An 18,780-nucleotide genomic window follows, 5' to 3' on the forward strand; every position below is an offset into this window, starting at 1 on the left:
CTGGAAGGAGACAAGGTCTGGGTTCCTCCTGTTGGCTCTCTGAGTCCCTTTGTCCTTCTGGGATTCAGTTGCCTCTAATGTCGAACCAAGGGGGCTGGCCTGGCTGACCCAGGTCTGATATCCAAGGGTCTGAGACAGAGGTCTAAGCCTCCATGGTAAATATCCACCATTCTGTGATTATTGCTCAGGCTTCCCTTATGATGACCTTCTATGATTCTGTATGGAGTGTGAAAACATTCTGCAATGCTGAGATTTTACTTGACAATTGTGTAACACCGTCCTGAGGTTCATATGTTGGCTCTTCAGTCCTTAGAAAGCCTTAAATGTGTTCTGTGAAAATGAATTATGTACTAGTTCAGTTCTCTATGGCTGAAAGAAACAACAAAACAAAACATACAAAAAAAAAATCCCCCAAATTAAAAAACAACCCTCACAAACTCAGTGGCTTAAAATACAGCTATTTCATATCTTGTGTTCCATGTGCTGACTGGACTCAGATGGGCAAGTTTTCTGCTCCATGTGACACCAACAGGGGCTGTGGTCACTCCCGGTGCCTGAGGCAACTTGCTCCCATGGCAGCCAGTTGTTGCCGGTTGTTCCTGGTGGCCCAGCCAGGGCTGTTGACTGGAGCATCTTTGTTTTTCTTCTCATGGCCTCTCCATGGGGCTTGGGCTCCGGCTGGATCCTAGGAGGCCAGTTCCCTTGAGGCTTGGGTGTGAACTTGATCGAGCATCACAACATTCAGGGGGAGCAGAACCAAGCCCTGTGTGGGGAGTGGCATGTGGTGGGAGGGAACCAAGGAGTGTTGGCATGGGTGGATGCAGCTTTGGAGACTACCTACTACAAGTCCCAAAAACACCCCATTAAAGCAGTTACTAAAGACAAAGTAATATATACAATGGAATATTACTCGGCCATCAAAAAGAATGAAATCTTGCCATTTACAATGACATGGATGAGGCTTGAGTGTATTATGCTAGCCAAATCCATCGGTCAGAGAAAGACAAATACCATATGATTTCATTCGGTTGTAGAATATAAGAAGCAAAACAAATGAGCAAAAGGGGGAGGGAAGGAGAGAGAAAAAAAACAAAAAACAGACTCTTAACTCTAGAGACCAAACTGATGGTTACCAGAGGGGTAGTGGGTGGGGGATGGGTGAAATAGATGATGGGGGCTTGTGATGAGCACCAGGTATTGTATGCAAGGGCTGCATTGCTATGTTGTACCCTTGAAACTAATATGCCCCCATGTTAAGTTAAATACAATATAAATAAAAACTTTAAAAATTTTTAAAAATATATAAAAACAAAGTCAGGTGTTGGCGTCTGGTATTGGTTGAAATGCCTTTTGCCGGCCAGAGCCTCTTGAAGGCGTGCTGTGACTTCGGTGGCACTGGTGCATCTCTCTGAGCCTCAGGTTGCTTTTCTGTAGAATGGGGTCATCGGTCTTGAGGATGTCAGAGTGTCTCCATCTCTCACCTTCTCTGTCCCTCTGTGCCCGCAGGTACTCCTTCCAGGACGAGGAGGACATGTTCATGGTGGTTGACCTGCTCCTAGGTGGGGACCTGCGTTACCACCTACAGCAGAACGTCCACTTCACGGAGGGGGCGGTGAAACTGTACATCTGTGAGCTGGCGTTGGCCCTGGAGTACCTGCAAAGGTTCCACATCATCCACAGGTGACTGGGCTGCTGGTGGGGTGCCCGGGGACAGCGGCCCACGGGGCGGCAGCGCATGGGGGTGCCCAGTCCGCCAAGGTGCCGGACATTCTACTGTTGATGTTCCTTAGAAGGGACAGCACTCGGAGCTAAGGAATGACAGAACAATGCATTACTGCTCTTACGTTCTCAACAGACACCCCTCTCCCTTGTCACCTGCGTCTGAGGGGGAACACCCCACTGTGGAGAGACGGGGCTGGTGGTTGGCCTTGTCATCTCTATTCCAGCAGGACTTTGGAGGCTGGAATGTTCTGTCCCTCCAGTTTCAGGTTAGAAAGGTCACGTGGCATGAGTTGGGAGTATGAGGGAATCTTCTCTCTTCCTTTCCAAATTTGAAATTAGTGCTGTGCCTCGTGGAAGTGCTCTCTCTCTTGGGAAGCTTCACTTTTGGCCCTGGGCTTTGGTTATAAGTTCTGAATTTCTGCCTCTTCTTCGGGGCCTTTGCTTCTCCCCACCCGTGCACAGCCCTGCACACCAACAGGCAGGCAAAGTGAGTCTGTCTGCAGAGGCAGGAGACCAGGGAGAGGCTTTGGCAATGGTGGTATCATGAACAATGTCTTCTTGCTCTTCCCAGAGGAGGGGGCTGCATGAGTGGCTCCAGATTTGTTCACCTGGGGTCTCACACCACGCCTACCAGCTCTTCTAATTTAGACCATTTTGGAAGACATGGTAAAGAAAGTCTTGATTTCTATGTAAAGATGTACATTAGGCACACACGCATGCACACATCTCTACAGTTTGTCCCTCCTGAAGCCCCAGTAAAATGACAGCAAGAGTATTTGCAAAGTGACAAACTCCCAAGGATGGGGAAGACTAAAGAGGAGACTGCAGAAACATGTTGCAGGGGTTGGGGGGAGGGTGATCTGAAAGAAAAGGGAGAGTGGTGAATGATTAGTGCCCAAGAATGTAAATTCCAGGCTGTCACTGGGGTGAGTGTTGATGGAAGCCAGAGAATCCTCTAAAGGTGTAATCAGCATCTTTGGAGGGGGGACGAGAGATAAAAAGGTTAAAGTAAGGTGAATTGTTTGAAAGCCTTTTAGGAAGTCCTGAGAATTCCAGAGCGGCTTGTCCACTGTGAATAGCTCTATGGCTGAATAATCATCTGAGTAACTTCACCCAACCAGAAGGCTAAGATGGTATATGAACCTACTTGTGTTTGGACACTGTATTGAAAATAGTATACGAACCAGACGCTAAAATACACAGCCTTCCCCCATTCCACCTGGGCTCTGAGAGTACACATTCAGGCCTTCCTCCAGGCAGGACACTGTGATTTCAGTGAGGATGTCACTTCAGTGTGAATGAGCCAAGAGTAAGAGACTGTGACCTCATAGCTTCACCACTCCCTCTTAGTGTATAGTTCATAGCCAACAAACCCCACTCACTTCCTGGAAGCTGCCACCTAGGTTACCAATGACCAAGGTTTATCAGACATCCCAGAAAATCTTCTGTCTCAAACAGTGAGATTCAAACAATCAAATGGACAGAAGGGGGAAAAAAATAAAACTTAGAATAAACAGATGCTATGCAAGGAGATGAAAATATCCAAATACTTATGATCAGTATTTCCATAGGGATAAAAAGATGTTTGCACGATTATAAAATAGGGAACACCATGTTTCTTTAAAATTCAGATAACAAACATCAGAGATCTTATAAGTTAAAAATATGACAGTAGAAATGAAAAACTCAAAAGATGTGTTAGAAGACAAAGTTGACATCCCTCATACAGTAAAACAGAAAGACAAAGAAAATGTGAGAGAAGATACAAGAAAATGCAAGAACCAATCCAGTAATCCCAGCACCAGGAGAAAGAGAAAAGAAAGAAAACATGGCAGGAGAAATCACCAATGAAATAATTAGAGAATGTCTCTGGGACCTGAAACACATGGGTTTCCAGAGATACACTGAGGGCCATAAACAGATGTCCATCAACACAAACTTCAGATCCCATAAGCTTCCACAGAAGAGCAGCAGGCCATAAAGGCTAAGGAATCAGATTGTTTGGGGTTCATCAGACATTAAAAAGCAGTGGAGACATTCTAGCCAATCAAGTGTGAGAGTAACCGTTTTCACAAGTTCAAGGTCTCCAAAAAATGTACCTCATGTTCACCTTTTCTCAAGTAACTGTCAGAAAAAGAGGTGGACTCCACAAAAACGAAGGACTAAATCAAGAAGAAGGAGGAGACAGAAGGTGGAAGTGGGGCTCTCGCAGAGAAGAGAGCCATAGGGAATCTCCAGGATGGTGATGAAGGGAGGTTCAAGGATGTCGACTGTGTCTACACCGGCATAGACCCTGACCGGTGCTGTCTGAGTGGATCAGAACACCCTGGGACACACTTCTTCAGGAAACATGGTATGATGGCATTCCTGGTGCATCTGGGTGCCTTGAGAGGAAGTTCTTGAGCTGGTGAAAACTCTGAAGTTGAGCAACTGGAGAAGTTTAGGGAAAAGCTCAACAAAAAATAACACAGTTATTAACCCCAGGGAATGGTAGGGATGTACACGATGTCGTCTGTGTGTGGTACAGCTTATGGTATGAACCAGGTCTGTATAGCATAATCATAATCATGGCAGCCCTGAAAGTTGATCTAATCAAAAATACAACACTCCATGCGGGAAAGGCAGAACGTGAGGATGAGCGTGTCTCCTGAGGGTTTCAGGGAAAAAGACCGCTACATCCTCATCTTTCCTAGTGGGAGGCCAGCAGATGGAGCCTGAAATGCCCGAGTTCTCTCTGTCATTGACAGAGAAGGAGCTAAACATACCAAAACTGTCAGGATGGGTGGAGAGGGAGAGATGGGGAGAAAGTGATAGGGCTTGTTGCTCCTTATAACAAAACTTGCAGAAGTATTGATCCTTTGAAATACTTCCATGCATAATTTTACTACAAATAACAAACAACACAATGGATAAGAAAAAGAAAGAGGAAGAGGAAGTTGTGGTAGCGGATAGTAGCAGTACGTAGTAGAAGAGGAGTTGTTCTATGCAATGAAGAGAGTGTTCACTGAGGACCCATTGTTCATTCACCAGCCTTCGTGTGCAGCCATTCGGCATTGGACTCTGCAAAACTGTGTGATATTTGTTGAGGAAGTTCACCCATGCTAGGGTGGCCTCTGTGGGCCAGTTGGGCTCTTTTGAAGGTGCTTAAAGGAGCAAGTTCTTTCCTAATCGGTTATGTGAATGCCATTCATGAATTATCACAGCTGTTTCTGCACTAGTGTGCAGTAGAAGACCAACTTGCCTCATTTCCCCTAGACACTGAGTCATGTGGATGTCATGGTGAGGCAGAAGCCAACTTCTCAGAGCAGAGCCAGGTATGGACCAAGCAGACACTGGAACTGTCCCATGAAGTGTGATGGTTGGAACCACTTTTTTACTTCAGCAAATGTTTTTAAGTCACTCAGTGTGAAGTCATCTGTCCTCAGATTCCAGATCTACTCTGAAGAAAAGGAGTTAGCTAACCATTTAAAATTTTTAAAAATGCAATAAGTGGGATTGTCTTACCACTTCTAAAATGGTAGTCTTGGCAGAAATTTGCGTCAGCTTTTTTCCCTCCCACATAGTTCAATAAATCCCTTTTTCAATGTGTTGATGTGTTCAGACTTCAAATTATGTGTCATACACATGGTGCATAAGGATATATGATAATGCTGCTCAATGTGTTGTGTTAATTCAACAGATGAATTTATAAATCCCCCACTCCTTATGTGCCCGGACTCCAATGCCATATTTTATACAGACAAATGAATGTTGCTTTTTTTCAAAGTAGCCACACTTAAGGGGTGTTGGGGTGATGCAGTCAGTTAAGGATCTGACTCCTGGTTTCAGCTGGGATCCTGATCTCAGGGTCATGAGATCGAGCCCTGTGTCAGGCTGAGTGCTCATCACTGGCTCTCTCTAAAACAAATAAATCTTTTAAAAAAAGAAGAAGTAGTCTCTGCTGAGGCCCTAAGTTGTGTGCCACAAACATGAAGTTCCTTTGAAATCTCATGTTTGATGTGAAAAATGTCTTGACATTTTTCATTCCACTCCATTATGTAGACATGATTCTTTTGATACATAAGATCATACTTTATCTTTCATTTAAAAAAAAAAAAAGGAAATGAACAATAATGGCTTCTTGGAGTCTCCTTGGTCTCTGGCAGATGCTGTCACATTATGTCCATCTATTTGGGGAAAATGAGCTGATCTGAAGGGAGCTCGCAGCTCAGGTGAGGCCAGGCCACTGGGAACCCCCCCCCCACCTTGCATTTTTAGATACAGATATGAGCCTATAAAGGGTGGCCATTTATTCACGGTTTTGAACTGAGCAATGATCTAAATGCTCATCAGAATGGGCTTGGGGCAGCATTTTCAAGCTTCTCTTGGAGAAAATTTTCACCAGTGGGGTTACTTCTATCAGATTTTGCTCTGAAAATGTCTGAATCTGCCAGGGCAGTGTCTTTCGCCCCCTTAGGAAGCGCTCTTGGTGACGTGTGACTGACTGGTTCTGCACGTTCCTGTGCTTCCAGCCCCGATTTTGCCTATATGCAGATTGATTCACAGTCTCAAAGCTTCCTGGTCCCTGTGATGCCTCAGCTCATCAGACCCACGGTCGTCCCTCCTTCGGAGGCAGGAGTCCGAAACCTCTCCAGCTTTGCCTTGGAGTTATGGGCTGTGAACATACTCAGCCTTGACAAAATATTTGCTTACTGTCAAATTTTTGTCAGGAATAATTTCTTTTGTTATCTTTTTACTTTGGGAAAACACGTTTTATCTTTAGGACCAGTAATAGTTTAATCCTGCTAGTTTAACACTAGCAAGCTCCTTTCTCTACTTAAACTAGCATTATCTGTGCAGCAAGCAATCCTTTTGCTACAGATTGTCTAAGAGTGTACAAACTCTGATTTGTATAGTTTATCATTTTTTGTCACTTTATTGAATACATTGAGAAAATAAAGAAGTAAATCCTTTATTTTTTATTTTTATTTTTTGCTGTGGAGTATAGAGTTAAATCCAGATCTTATTTGTAATTTTTAAAAAAGATTTTATTTACTTACTTGACAGAGATTACAAGTAGGCAGAGAGGCAGGCAGAGAGAGGTGGAGGGAAGCAGGCTCCCTGCTGAGCAGAGAGCCCAGGACCCCCGAGATCATGACCTGAGCCGAAGGCAGAGGCTTAACCCACTGAGCTACCCAGGCGCTCCTTATTTGTAATTTTTTTAAGATTTTATTTATTTATTAGAGAGGCAAAGGGAGAGAGCACAAGCAGGGGGAGCTGCAGAGGGAGAAAGAGAAACAGGCTCCTTGCTCAGCAGGGAGCCCGATGTGGGGCTCGATCTCAGGACCCTGGGATCACAACCTGGGCTGAAGGCAGACACTTAACCAACTGAGCCACCCAGTCACCCCAGATCTTATCTTTTAATAAATAATAAGTGTATATTATAAAGTTCAAAAGATTCAAAGGAACATGTGCGAAAAACAAAGTCTTCCCATTATTGTGAGCATTTTCACTGATTGAAAGCACAGGCTTCAGATGTCCTCTTTAAGTTCACCATTTGTGTTTGCCACACACAATTTTTTTTTTTCTGCTAAGTTTTTTTTTTTTAATTTTTAATTTTTTAAATTTCTTTTCAGTATACCAGAATTCATTGTTTATGCACCACACCCAGTGCTCCCTGCAATCCGTGCCCTCCATAATACCCACCACCAGGCTCCCCCAACCTCCCACCCTCCACCCCTCCAAAACCCTCAGATTGTTTTTCAGAGTCCACAGTCTCTCATGGTTTATCTCCCCTTCCAATTTCCCTCAACTCCCTTCTCTCCATCTCCCCATGTCCTCCGTGTTATTTGTTATGCTCCACAAATAAGTGAAACCATACGATAATTGACTCTCTCTGCTTGACTTATTTCACTCAGCATAATCTCTTCCAGTCCCGTCCATGTTGATACAAATGTTGGGTATTCATCCTTTCTGATGGAGGCATAATACTCAGTAGTGTATATGGACCACATCTTCCTTATCCATTTGTCCGTTGAAGGGCATCTTGGTTCTTTCCAGTTTGGCAACCATGGCCATTGCTGCTATGAACACTGGGGTACAGATGGCCCTTCTTTTCACTACGTCTGTATCTTTGGGGTAAATACCCAGTAGGCCACAGGCAATTTTGTTTTGAAATGTTAATATGTAAAAAGGCACTTACCAATGAGATATTTGACATTTTGTGTCTTCGGGTGGGAATAAGATGAGAACAGGGGTCCTTTCCAGGGCAGGACTTGTAACTGAGCCTTGTTCTTACCTACCTGCAGTTAGCATTATAATGTAGTGGGTTGTCCCCGTATTTGGAACATATAATAGGAAGTTACAAAACAAAAATCAGCGTGCTTGTAGGATGCTACACCCATGATGGTCATCAACATTTGCTGAGAACTTTGCATGTGCCTGGCTTTGTATTAAGTGCTTTGCAGGTGTGACTTCATCTGACCCCAAAAGGCGAACTGAAATGGTTCCTGTTATCAGCCCCATTTTACAGATGAGACTCATGGAGTCTCATGGAGCTCTCATGGAGTCTCATGGAGTCTCATGGAGACCGCTGGGTCTCATGGAGAAAAGTAACTCCCCAGGAGCAAACAGTAGGTGGTCACTCCAAGTCACCAGCTCTCACTGTCTCTGTACTGGTGACCCATGGGAGCCCAGCCCCCGCCCCATATTAATATGTAGAATCTGTCCATTACCAAAGCTTTCATGAAGGAAAAAATCGTATGACTCTCCTGAAATAGCGAAACCCCTAGGCTTTTGTTTGCACATGCAAATAAAACTGTATTTTAAGTGACAATTTTCAACCTCCTCCCTCCTTGAAGTTCTTGAAATACCCTGACAAGTTGCTTATTTTCCTGTGGGGACAGCACCAGTTTCCAATTTGGCTTGCATGAAGTGATAGAGATAAAATTTATGTCCCTTTCTTGGAATGTTTGTGTGTTTGTAATTTAAAACAATTTTTTGTTGTTGTTGTAAATAGGTTCACTGTCTTATAATTATGCTTCCTGAATTCTGTACAGATAAACTGTCTTAACTCCTGATAATTTGGGGAAATTGCCTATGTGCCTTTCCCAGGAAATTGCTAACAGAATGAGGCTGGGATGATGCCTTTCATTGGCCAATCCCAGTTAATTGGGAAATCAAATTTGTCTAAGCAGTAGGAGTAGAGACTGCCAAGTGTCACAATATGGCTGGGCCGCTTATCTCATGTCTTTGGCAGTGGGGGTTTGTCACTCATGTAACGGCAATGTAGGTAAAAGAAGGGAAGAGCCAAGATATTCCTAACCAGTGGCTTTAGCTGGGGAAGGACAGTAAGTAACCTGCCCTCCTTGGCTCCCAGTTTGGGTCTCCTCTGATGACCAGTGGAATTTATGAACAAAGGAACCAAACCTCTGACATCAACCTTCGAAGTGGTGGAACACAGCCAGCCTTGGCTCCTGACAGTAGTGGGAGGGGTCAAGGGTACCCTGTGGGTAGGCAGGGGCGTGGCCTACCACTCAGTGCTGTGAAAGCTGGTGTTGAGAGTTCTCATACTGTGTTCCTGGTACAGAGGACCTTGGGCAAGTCCATTACCACTCTGATTTGAGTTTGTTTCTCTGTAAACAAGAAGAGTGATATCTGTCCACGGGTCTCCTGGGGGATTGAATGATGTGGGGCTCACCTTAAACCCAGGGTGATTGCATCTCGAGTTACTTAACATACTTACATCTTCAAAGACTCTATGGCTGAATAAGGTCACATTTTGCAGATACTAGACTTAGGACTTGGACGTATCTTTCAGGGGGTACAGTGTAAACTACTATAGTCATATTCAACTTCAAGTCTGCTTTTCTATGAAGACACTCCCCTCCCTTGGGTGGTTTCTCCTTTGGGCATCCATGTGAATTCTGTTCCTACTTCAGTGAGGACTTTTCTCTGGCCGCCTGTACTGTACAGGACACCTGCTGCAGAAGACGCTTTCAGAATTATACCTTTCCTAATTACCCATTATAGGTCCTGGCACACAGTAAGTATTTATAAATGTTTATGCCTTAAATGAGGGATTGAGGCCCAAGGAATTGAAAGGATGTGTCCCACTAGTGAGTTCTTTCTGCTCTGGCGGGCTCTGAAGTAAGTCAAATCTCAGGTTTACATTCATTGAGTTAGTTAAGTATTTAATTGGCACTTGCTGTATGCCAGACAGCACAACAAAAACCCTGATACAGGGGCACCTGAGTGGCCCAGTTGCTTGAGCAGTTGAGGGGTTTAGTATCTGACTCTTGGTTTCGGCTCAGGTCATGACCTCAGGTCATGGGTTCCAGCCCTGTGTCAGGCTCCACACTCAGCCCAGAGTCGGTTTGTCCCTCTCCCTCCCCCTCTGTTCCTCCCCTCACTCTCACTTTGTCTCTCTCTGTCTCTCTCTCTCTCTCTCTAAAAATGAACAAGTAAAATTTAAAAAAAAAAAAAAAAGAAAGAAAGAAACCCTGATACATAAGTATGTGGTTTCTTACTTCAAAACCCAGATGCTTCATAAGTATGTATTGCTGTATGCTAGACACCTGACTCGGAGTTGGGTTAGGGAGGCAGACATATAATGACCATCTCAGCCAATGTGGGAAGTGCTTGGTGAGAGCATGTTCAAAGCAGTGCAGAACACAGAGAAGCCAGGATAAAATTTGTCTCTAAGGATCAGCCTGGCTTTGGGGTCATCAATGATGGTATCTAGGCTGGGCTTTGCTTTTGGGAGGAAACAGATATTTCCTAAAACGAAGTGTTCTGGAAAAATGTTCTCTGGGCAGTCTGAATCTTATTTGCTGGTGGCAGAAGCTGTTACAACCCTTTTGGAAAGATACTTGAGAATAGGAACCAAGTACTTTGCGAATATTCATAGTTTGACGCACTGACTTCACCTCTTGGAAAGTATGGTAAGGCTCCAGTATGGCCTGCATAAGATGCTGTAAGTGTGAGAGTATTTAGTGTAGCACACTTTACGGTGACCAACCATCCTGAAAGATCTCAAAGAAAGTGGTTTTGTAAACTGTACACCTCCCTTTAAGAGACTTGAGACGATGAGACACCTGTATGTTTAACTCTTCCTATGAAAACTCTGCACTATTGAAAGCAGTTATTGATATGATCTTGAGATAAAATTATAGCTTATAAAATTGCATGACCTGTAAACAAATGTCTGCTTATTGAGCAGAAAAGACTTGAAGGCAATTTCCCCATGTGCTGGCCTTAAAGGGGGATGCCACACAAATCCCTTTCCTTCTTTTCTTCATTTTGAAATTTCCTGTGATGAGCACTTCATCCTTTTTAATGAAGAAGATCAAAACAACAAGATGGGATTGGGAGGGAGACAAACCATAAGTGACTCTTAATCTCACAAAACAAACTGAGGGTTGCTGGGGGGAGGGGGATTAGGAGAAGGGGGGTGGGGTTATGGACATTGGGGAGGGTATGTGCTTTGGTGAGTGCTATGAAGTGTGTAAACCTGGCGATTCACAGACCTGTACCCCTGGGGATAAAAATATATGTTTATAAAAAATAAAAAATTATAAATTAAAAAAAATTTTAAAAATAAATAAATAAATTAATTAATTAATTAAAAAAAGAAGATCAAAACATAAACAAATTTCTTCCTAAAGGGAAGGTGTTTCTCAAACATGAACTTTATTTTTTCTATTTTTTTAAAGCAGGAGTGTTTTGTTTATGTATACATTAATAATTATATGTATATTCAAATGCACAATGTAATTTTTTTCTATAGATATTAGTGTATCTTCATGCTGATTAAAATCACTTGATGTTTCCCTTATATGTATATACATATTTTTCCTAGTTCTTTGTTGAAAACTACATAATTGGGGAGAGGGAGTAATTTAGAAGGAAAAAAATATATTTGATAAAAATTCAGCACTACAAGAAGTCACTTTAATATCATTCTAAATTTTGTCACTTTGCACTTGGACTCAGCTCTGTCCTGTGTCACATCTATCAGACATGAGCATTAGATTGGACTTCCTGGTTTGGAGTCCTGATGCCACCACTTAGGCCAGCTATGAGAGCTCAGAAATTTCATCTCATCGTGCCTCAGTTTCGTCACCTTTAAAATGGGCTTATGTGGATGTGGTAAAAATGATTAGTGTTGAACTCCTGACACAATTCCTGCCTAGCATCCTCCAAACCTTTGGGGAAACCCATAATAATACAGTAATAATCAATACCCCTAGTATAAAGCTGATAGGACCTATTTCTATAGGCCTCAATATCTTCCCAGTCCTTCTCTGCCTTCACTGTGCCAAGAGTAACCTGCTGGTTCTCATTAGATCCAAGAGGGACCACAGCAGTACCTCTTCATTACTGTGGTACTGGGGTCATAGCAACTAGGAAGAAATCTTCAGATGGGAAAAAAATGGGAGACATGCAGAAATGTCATTGAGTGTGGAAATTCCAATTCAGTTTCAAGAGTAATTTCATTATTTCCAGGCACAGAGCTTGGTTTCCCTTCTGTTACAGGCCAGCATTTTGAGAATTTATGGCTCCGAGATGATATAAAAGTGAGATGCAAGAGAATCCAATTTATGCCTTAAAGGGACTGTTCCATCTTCTAGATGTAAATTGCTCATGCAATTGAGGGGAGAGTGTTTACGTTCGATAATAAATTTTAGAAATAAGGACCCGGGTCTCAACTTAACGTCAGAGAAACTAGAATGAAATCTGGGAGCAGAATATGAAAGCAGAAAACAAACCTCCAAATGGGTCCAATAAATTAGAGGCTGTTCTACAGAAGATGTTCAAAACCAAGACGATGAATGCAGTGTCAGGAAATGGGGTCAGCATTTTTTGAAATGTCAGCATACAACAAAAGCACTAAGATTTCTGAAGCTTTGTTCCTGTGCTGTTCCCTACAGCTCTGAATCCCTTCCCTGACTCGTATCCTTCATTCAACAGTCAGTGAATAATACTGGGGAAGGGTCAAAGCTTGGGCATTAAGGACGGAAACGTTAAGAGACAACAAAACTCTACCCCCAAGAAGCCTCAGGCCTGTTACTAGTTATTAGTTCCTATAGTAATAACCTGTAGCTATAGGTTATTAGTAATAATAGCATATTTGGGCCCTGACCACCATGTGCCAGGATATATGTATGTACGTATACAAACACACACATATATATATACATACACATACATATAGTCACACAGTTGCCAGTGTATGTATCTTACTACAATTTAATGTAGTTGCCCCTCCTTTTGCAAGTAAGGAAAAGACAGGGCTGGGAGGGCTATGAATCATAAGAGAGCTAAGTGGGAACACAATACTCAGGGAGTTCTGAGAAGTGACAGATCACATATGCTTTATGCCTTGCTTATGGAGGAGATGGGCTTTGAAGTCTGAATGGCATTTTGACAACAGGGACAGATGGTAGAGAGCATGTTTCCAAGAAGACTTCATACAAGGAATGGGTTGGCTTACTCATGTCTCCTTGTGTAGGACCTTGAGTGTAAGATTATTAAATGTGAACTCTTATCTTGTGACAGTTGTCACAAGGATTGTTGAAAGAATTCCCTATGGTCACATGGGCGTTGAGATGAGGAAAGAGAAGAAGGTGGTGTAGCGTTTCCATATTTACAGGTTGGTGCTACCTACTGTGGTACTCTGCAGTGCTGGACCTAACAACCTGTGTAGTCTTCATACGTATTCATTCATTCATTCATTCATTCATTCATTCATTCATCTGTTCATCCTTCCATCTATCCATCCACGCGTCCATCCATCCATCCACACATTCGTCCACTCAGTAGTGACCTACCAAGTACGTACATCATGTTGGGCTATGGATGCAACAGTGAACAGTGCACCTGACCTGATAGAGTTCCTGCCTTCTTGTTGCATACTTTCTAACAGACAGAGGCTGAGAACAGACAAATATGTACGTAATATGTCAGAGGATGGCAAGTACTGCCAAATTCTGTGGCAGCATGAGGTGAACCACAGATGGGGGTCTGGTTTGTGTCCGCTTTGTGGGGAGGGGTCAGAGAAAGATGGCTCTGATACAAGGACATGTGAGCAGGGAGCTGGAGGAAGTTAGGCGAGAGTTGTGGCAATGCTGTTGTACCCTCTCGAGGCAGCAACATGGAGACCCTGAGATGGGAATATGCTTGGTGTGTCTCAGGAACAGCAAAGAGACCAACATGACTGGAGCAGTGTGAGCACCAGGGAGAGTGGTGGAGGTAAGGCCTGCGGGAGAGGTGAAACAGAGGGTAATGGAGATTTATCGGCTTCAGCTTTTATCCTGAGAGAGCAGAACGTTATTGCCGGGCTTTCGACAGAGCAGTGACATCATTTGATCTATGCTTTCAATAGAGGTGGGCACTGGCCACTCTGTTACAGGATCATTTTGGCTGCTATGTGGGAGATGGACTGGTGGGGGGCAGCATTCCATCCTATAGTTGAAGAGAAGGCAAGGCTGGAGAATAGAAAAATATTTTGTTGGAGTCTCTGATAACCTGTCCTAATACCTCTGTTGACCGAAACAACCACAGTTTAATTACTTGGAAAGAGACACTTAAAGAACACTTGTTGGACAAGTTCTTCTTCAAGATGCCTGACCCAGTCCTGTGTTCAAGGTGACAGAATGGGGCAGGACCACGCCAGTTCTCAAAGTACTTCATACCCAGTGCAGGGAAGATACATGTGCTCAGAAATTACAACAAGACAAGAGAGCTCCACGTGCTTTGCAAGATGAAATCCTAATGTGGGGGCGATGTCACTGTGAGCCGACCCTGGGGCGGGGTGTCAGGTGACGTCACACCAGCCTTTGTACTATAGGAGTGCTATAGTGTGTGCTGACTGTCTTCTGATAATGGTGGCTGTCATGTGAGGGAGGGTAGTTAGTCCATGTTATAGCATATGTTGGAATTTCCTTTTTTTTTTTTTTTTGGCTGAATAGTATCCTATTATATGGGTAAACCATATTTTGTATGGGTAAACCACATCCACTTACATGTTTTAGGACATTTGGCTTGCATCCACCTTTTGGCCTTTGTGAATGATGCTGCTGTGAACAATTTGCAGGGGGGCAGGGAGTATACTTAGAATTGCTGGATCAAAGGGTAATTCCATTTTTAATCTTTTTTAAAAAAGATTTTGTTTATTTATTTGACAGAGATCACAAGTAGGCAGAGAGGCAGGCAGAGAGAGAGGGGGAAGCAGGCTTCCTGCTGAGCAGAGAGCCCAAGGTGGGGCTTGATCCCAGGACCCTGGGATCATGACCTGAGCCGAAGGCAGAGGCTTTAACTCACTGAGCCACTCAGGCGTCCCTATTTTTAATCTTTTGAGAAACCATGTGGGCTAGAGTTTGCTGATAAGGAGCTTCACTGCTGGACTAAAAGATTCAGGCTTTCTTCTGTAGCCCACAGGGAGTTGGATAGTATAATCGAGGATGGTGCGTTCAGCACATGCAGCAGATATTCAAGGGAACAGAGGTTTAGGTCAGGGAGGCCCATGGGGACATGGCTACAAATGTTAAAGTCAAGTGATACGGATTTTCAATCTCTTTTATTTTTTTTCCTCTTAACTTCTACTTTTTTTTTCTTATATTAGTCACCATACAGTACATCATTTGTTTTTGCTGTAATGTTCCATGATTCATTGTTTGCATATAACACCCAGTGCTCCATGCAATACGTGCCCTCCTTAATACCCACTGCCAGGCTCACCCATGCCCCCATCCCCTCCTCTCTAAAATCCTATTTGTTTCCTGGAGTCCATGGTCTCTCATGGTTCATCTCCCCTTCTGATTACCCCTCCTTCGTTTCTCCCTTCCTTCTCCTAATGACCTCCATGCTATTCTTTATGTTCCGCAATCAAGTGAAAACTGCATCTTAGTGTATCATGGAGAAATGGCCAAAAATTAAAAGAAAAAGGACATATTACCTTCAAATGAGCAATAATAAAATTGACTGTGGACTTACCAATAAAAATATAAAGGGCCAAATGTAAAAAAAAAAAAAAAAAAGAAAGAAAGAAAAGAAAAGTCATGTCATACTTATGTAAAAGGAAAACATGAAACCAGTTTTTTCAGTTTGCAGTATACTAGTCATTAGAATGAAGCCCTGGTCCTCAACGCCAATGAGATTGCTTCCTTTCACCACCAAGGAAGGCATGTGTAAGTTGTTAAGTGTTTTGATGCAGGAACCAAATTTTTCTCTACAATAGTAAACAAATGTTCTTTTAACACGAGAGAGCTCCATCAAGCTATATGGAGCACTGTTATTATTTTTTGAAAGAGCAATAAAGTGTATATTTCAATAAAAATATATATTTCTGGAGGAACTTTTCAAGCTGAAAGCAGAAGTTATACATGTGTTCCTTGACTTCAGGTTAGCATCGCAGACATGAAGGCACAAGCAAATCCTAGGCCGTCAGTGAAGCAAATGAATTTAAGCCCTGATGCGTTCATGATCTGTTTGCAATTTGGCTGATTCTGTCATCATGGGAACCAGCCCCCCAAATTTCCTCTCTTACTCCCATGCTCACTGAGGTTCAAAATCCTGATTCACCTTTCTGCCTCAATCCATTATCATCATTTGCTTGGACTAATTCATTGACCTTTGTAAACAGGTCAGGAGGCAGGCAGAAAATAAAAACCACCTTGAGTATCTCACACAGAGGGAAATTAGTACAGGGAGTTGGTGACATGGGTGTTTTTCTTCTGTATTGAGGAGCAAACAGATGAGGCAACACAATTAGCAGCAGCAAGAAACTGCTAGAGGGACACAGGAGCAGGGCACTGTCTTGGAGCTCTGGGGCCAGGTCTCTGCAGCAGCTGAAGACCTGCTTAGTGAGAGATGGAGCCGGAGCTGGGCAGTACCATAGAGGCAGGGATTCTGTGCCACAGGCTGGAATGACAACACAAAGAGAGGGAGCCCTGCCTGGGGCCCTGCCCAAAGAGATATCCTGGCTTCTCCCCAGTTCCCACTCTCCAGTCTTCCACACCACCTGGTAGATTTCCCAAAACATTGTTGTTATGACGTCACGTCCAACTCAAGTGTTGGAAGTGTTGTAGCCATGGCGGCTACCATGACTTCAGAGGGAAGCACATTTGAGCTCCATGTTTCATCCTCTCTGCTACCAGAATACCTTGCACAGACCTCCACTACTACATGACCATCCTTGTAGTTGGTGGATTGGTGGATGTCTTTCTCCCACTTGATTTCTGTCCCCACAAGTTTGGAACCTGTTCCTATTATTAGTGTAGCCCCTAACACAGTGCCTAACTATCAAGAATGTGTGACCAATGACCATGGAATGCCTTAGTAAGATTATACATGTTTTTCCACAAAAGAAGAAACAAAGAAACAAAACCAGAACTGATAAATGAACCCAGTAAAGTCACAAGATACAAAATTAATATGTAAAGGGACACCTGTGTGGCTCAGTCAGTTAAACATCTGTCTTTGGCTTGGGTTATGATCCTGCAGTCAGGCTCCAGGTCAGGCTCCCTGCTCAGCACGGGATCCTGCTTCTCCCTCTCCCAATCCCCCTGCTTGTCCTTTCACACACATACACACTCTGTCTCCTCCCTGCCAAATAAATAATAAAATCTTTTTAAAAAATTAACGTATAGAAATTACACTTCTATACATTAAACTAAGTTAGTAGCCAAAAGGAAAATTAAGAAAACAACCTCATTTAAAATTATACCAAAAAGAACAAAATATAAAAATAATGAAATAAATGTAACCAAGGAAGTGAAAGACCTATACTCTGATAGCAGCAATTGCCACAATCACCAGACTGTGGAAAGAGCCAAGATGCCCTTCAACAGACGAATGGATAAGGAAGGTATGGTCCATATATACAATGGAGTATTACTCAGCCATCAGAAAGGATGAGTACCCAACTTTTGTATCAACATGGATGGGACTGGAGGAGATTATGCTGAATGAAATAAGTCAAGCAGAGAAAGTCAGTTATCATGGTTTCACTTACTTGTGGAGCGTTAGGAATAACATGGAGGACACTAGGAGAAGGAAAGGAAAAGTGAATTGGGGGAAATCAGAGTGGGAGATGAAAGCATGAGAAACTGTGGACTCTGAGAAACAAACCGAGGGTTTGGAGGAGGGGGTTGGGTGAGCCTGGTGGTGGGTATTAAGGAGGGCATGTATTTCATGGAGCACTGGGTGTGGTGCATAAACAATGAATCTTGGAACACTGAAAAAAATAAAATAAAAATTAAGATGTTAAAAAAAAACACTGATAAAAGAAATTGAAGATGACACAAATGAATGGAACTTCCCTGCTCATGGATTGGAAGAACCAATTAATATTAAAATGTTTATACTACCCAAAGAAATCTACCATTTTAATGCAGTTCCTATCAAAATACCATAGCATTTTTTCACAGAATTAGGACAAATAATCCTAAAATTTGTATAGACTACAAAGCTGTAGTCATTAAAACAGTAGGGTACCAGCACAAAAATAGATACATAGATCAATGGAAGAAGATAGAGAGCCCAGGAATAAATACAGTTATATGGTCAATCAGTCTGTGACAAAGGCAAGAATATACAGTGGGGCAAAGACAGTTTCTTTAACAAATGGTGCTGAGAAAGCTGGAGGCTACTTGCAAAAGAATGAAAGTGGACCACTTTCTTACACCATGAACAAAAATAAACTTAAAGTGGATTAAAGACCTAAATGTGAGACCTGAAACCATAAAAATTCTGGAAGAAAACATAAGCAATAATTTCTTTGGCATCGGCCATAGAAATGTTTTCTAGATATGTCTCCCAAGGCAAGGGAAACAAAATCAAAATTAACTACTGGTACTGCACCAAAATAAAAAAGCTTTTGCACAGTGAAGGAAACCATGAACAAAACAAAAGGTAATCTACTGAATGGGAGAAGATATTTGCAAGTGATATATCCAATAAGGGGTTAATATCCAAAATATATTCAGAACTTATAACTCAACACCAAAGCAAACATATAATTTGAATAAAAAATAGACAGAGGACCTGGATAGACATTTTTTCAAAGAAGACATACAA

At 42.7% G+C, this 18,780-nt stretch overlaps 1 protein-coding gene across 5 annotated transcripts in view; it reads left to right on the plus strand.

The window, feature by feature from the left end:
• STK32B (serine/threonine kinase 32B) overlaps window positions 1-18,780 on the plus strand; it is a 416,842-nt gene that overhangs the window by 283,893 nt on the left and 114,169 nt on the right. For all 5 annotated transcript variants that reach the window (XM_082727486.1, XM_082727485.1, XM_082727482.1 and 2 more), the window contains one exon: window positions 1,507-1,680. In XM_082727486.1, coding sequence (XP_082583612.1) covers window positions 1,507-1,680 — 174 coding nt within the window. The remainder of the gene's footprint in view (window positions 1-1,506; window positions 1,681-18,780) is intronic.

The sequence above is a fragment of the Mustela nivalis genome (genome assembly GCF_964662115.1).
Source record: "Mustela nivalis genome assembly, chromosome: 4".
Lineage (NCBI taxonomy): Eukaryota > Metazoa > Chordata > Mammalia > Carnivora > Mustelidae > Mustela > Mustela nivalis.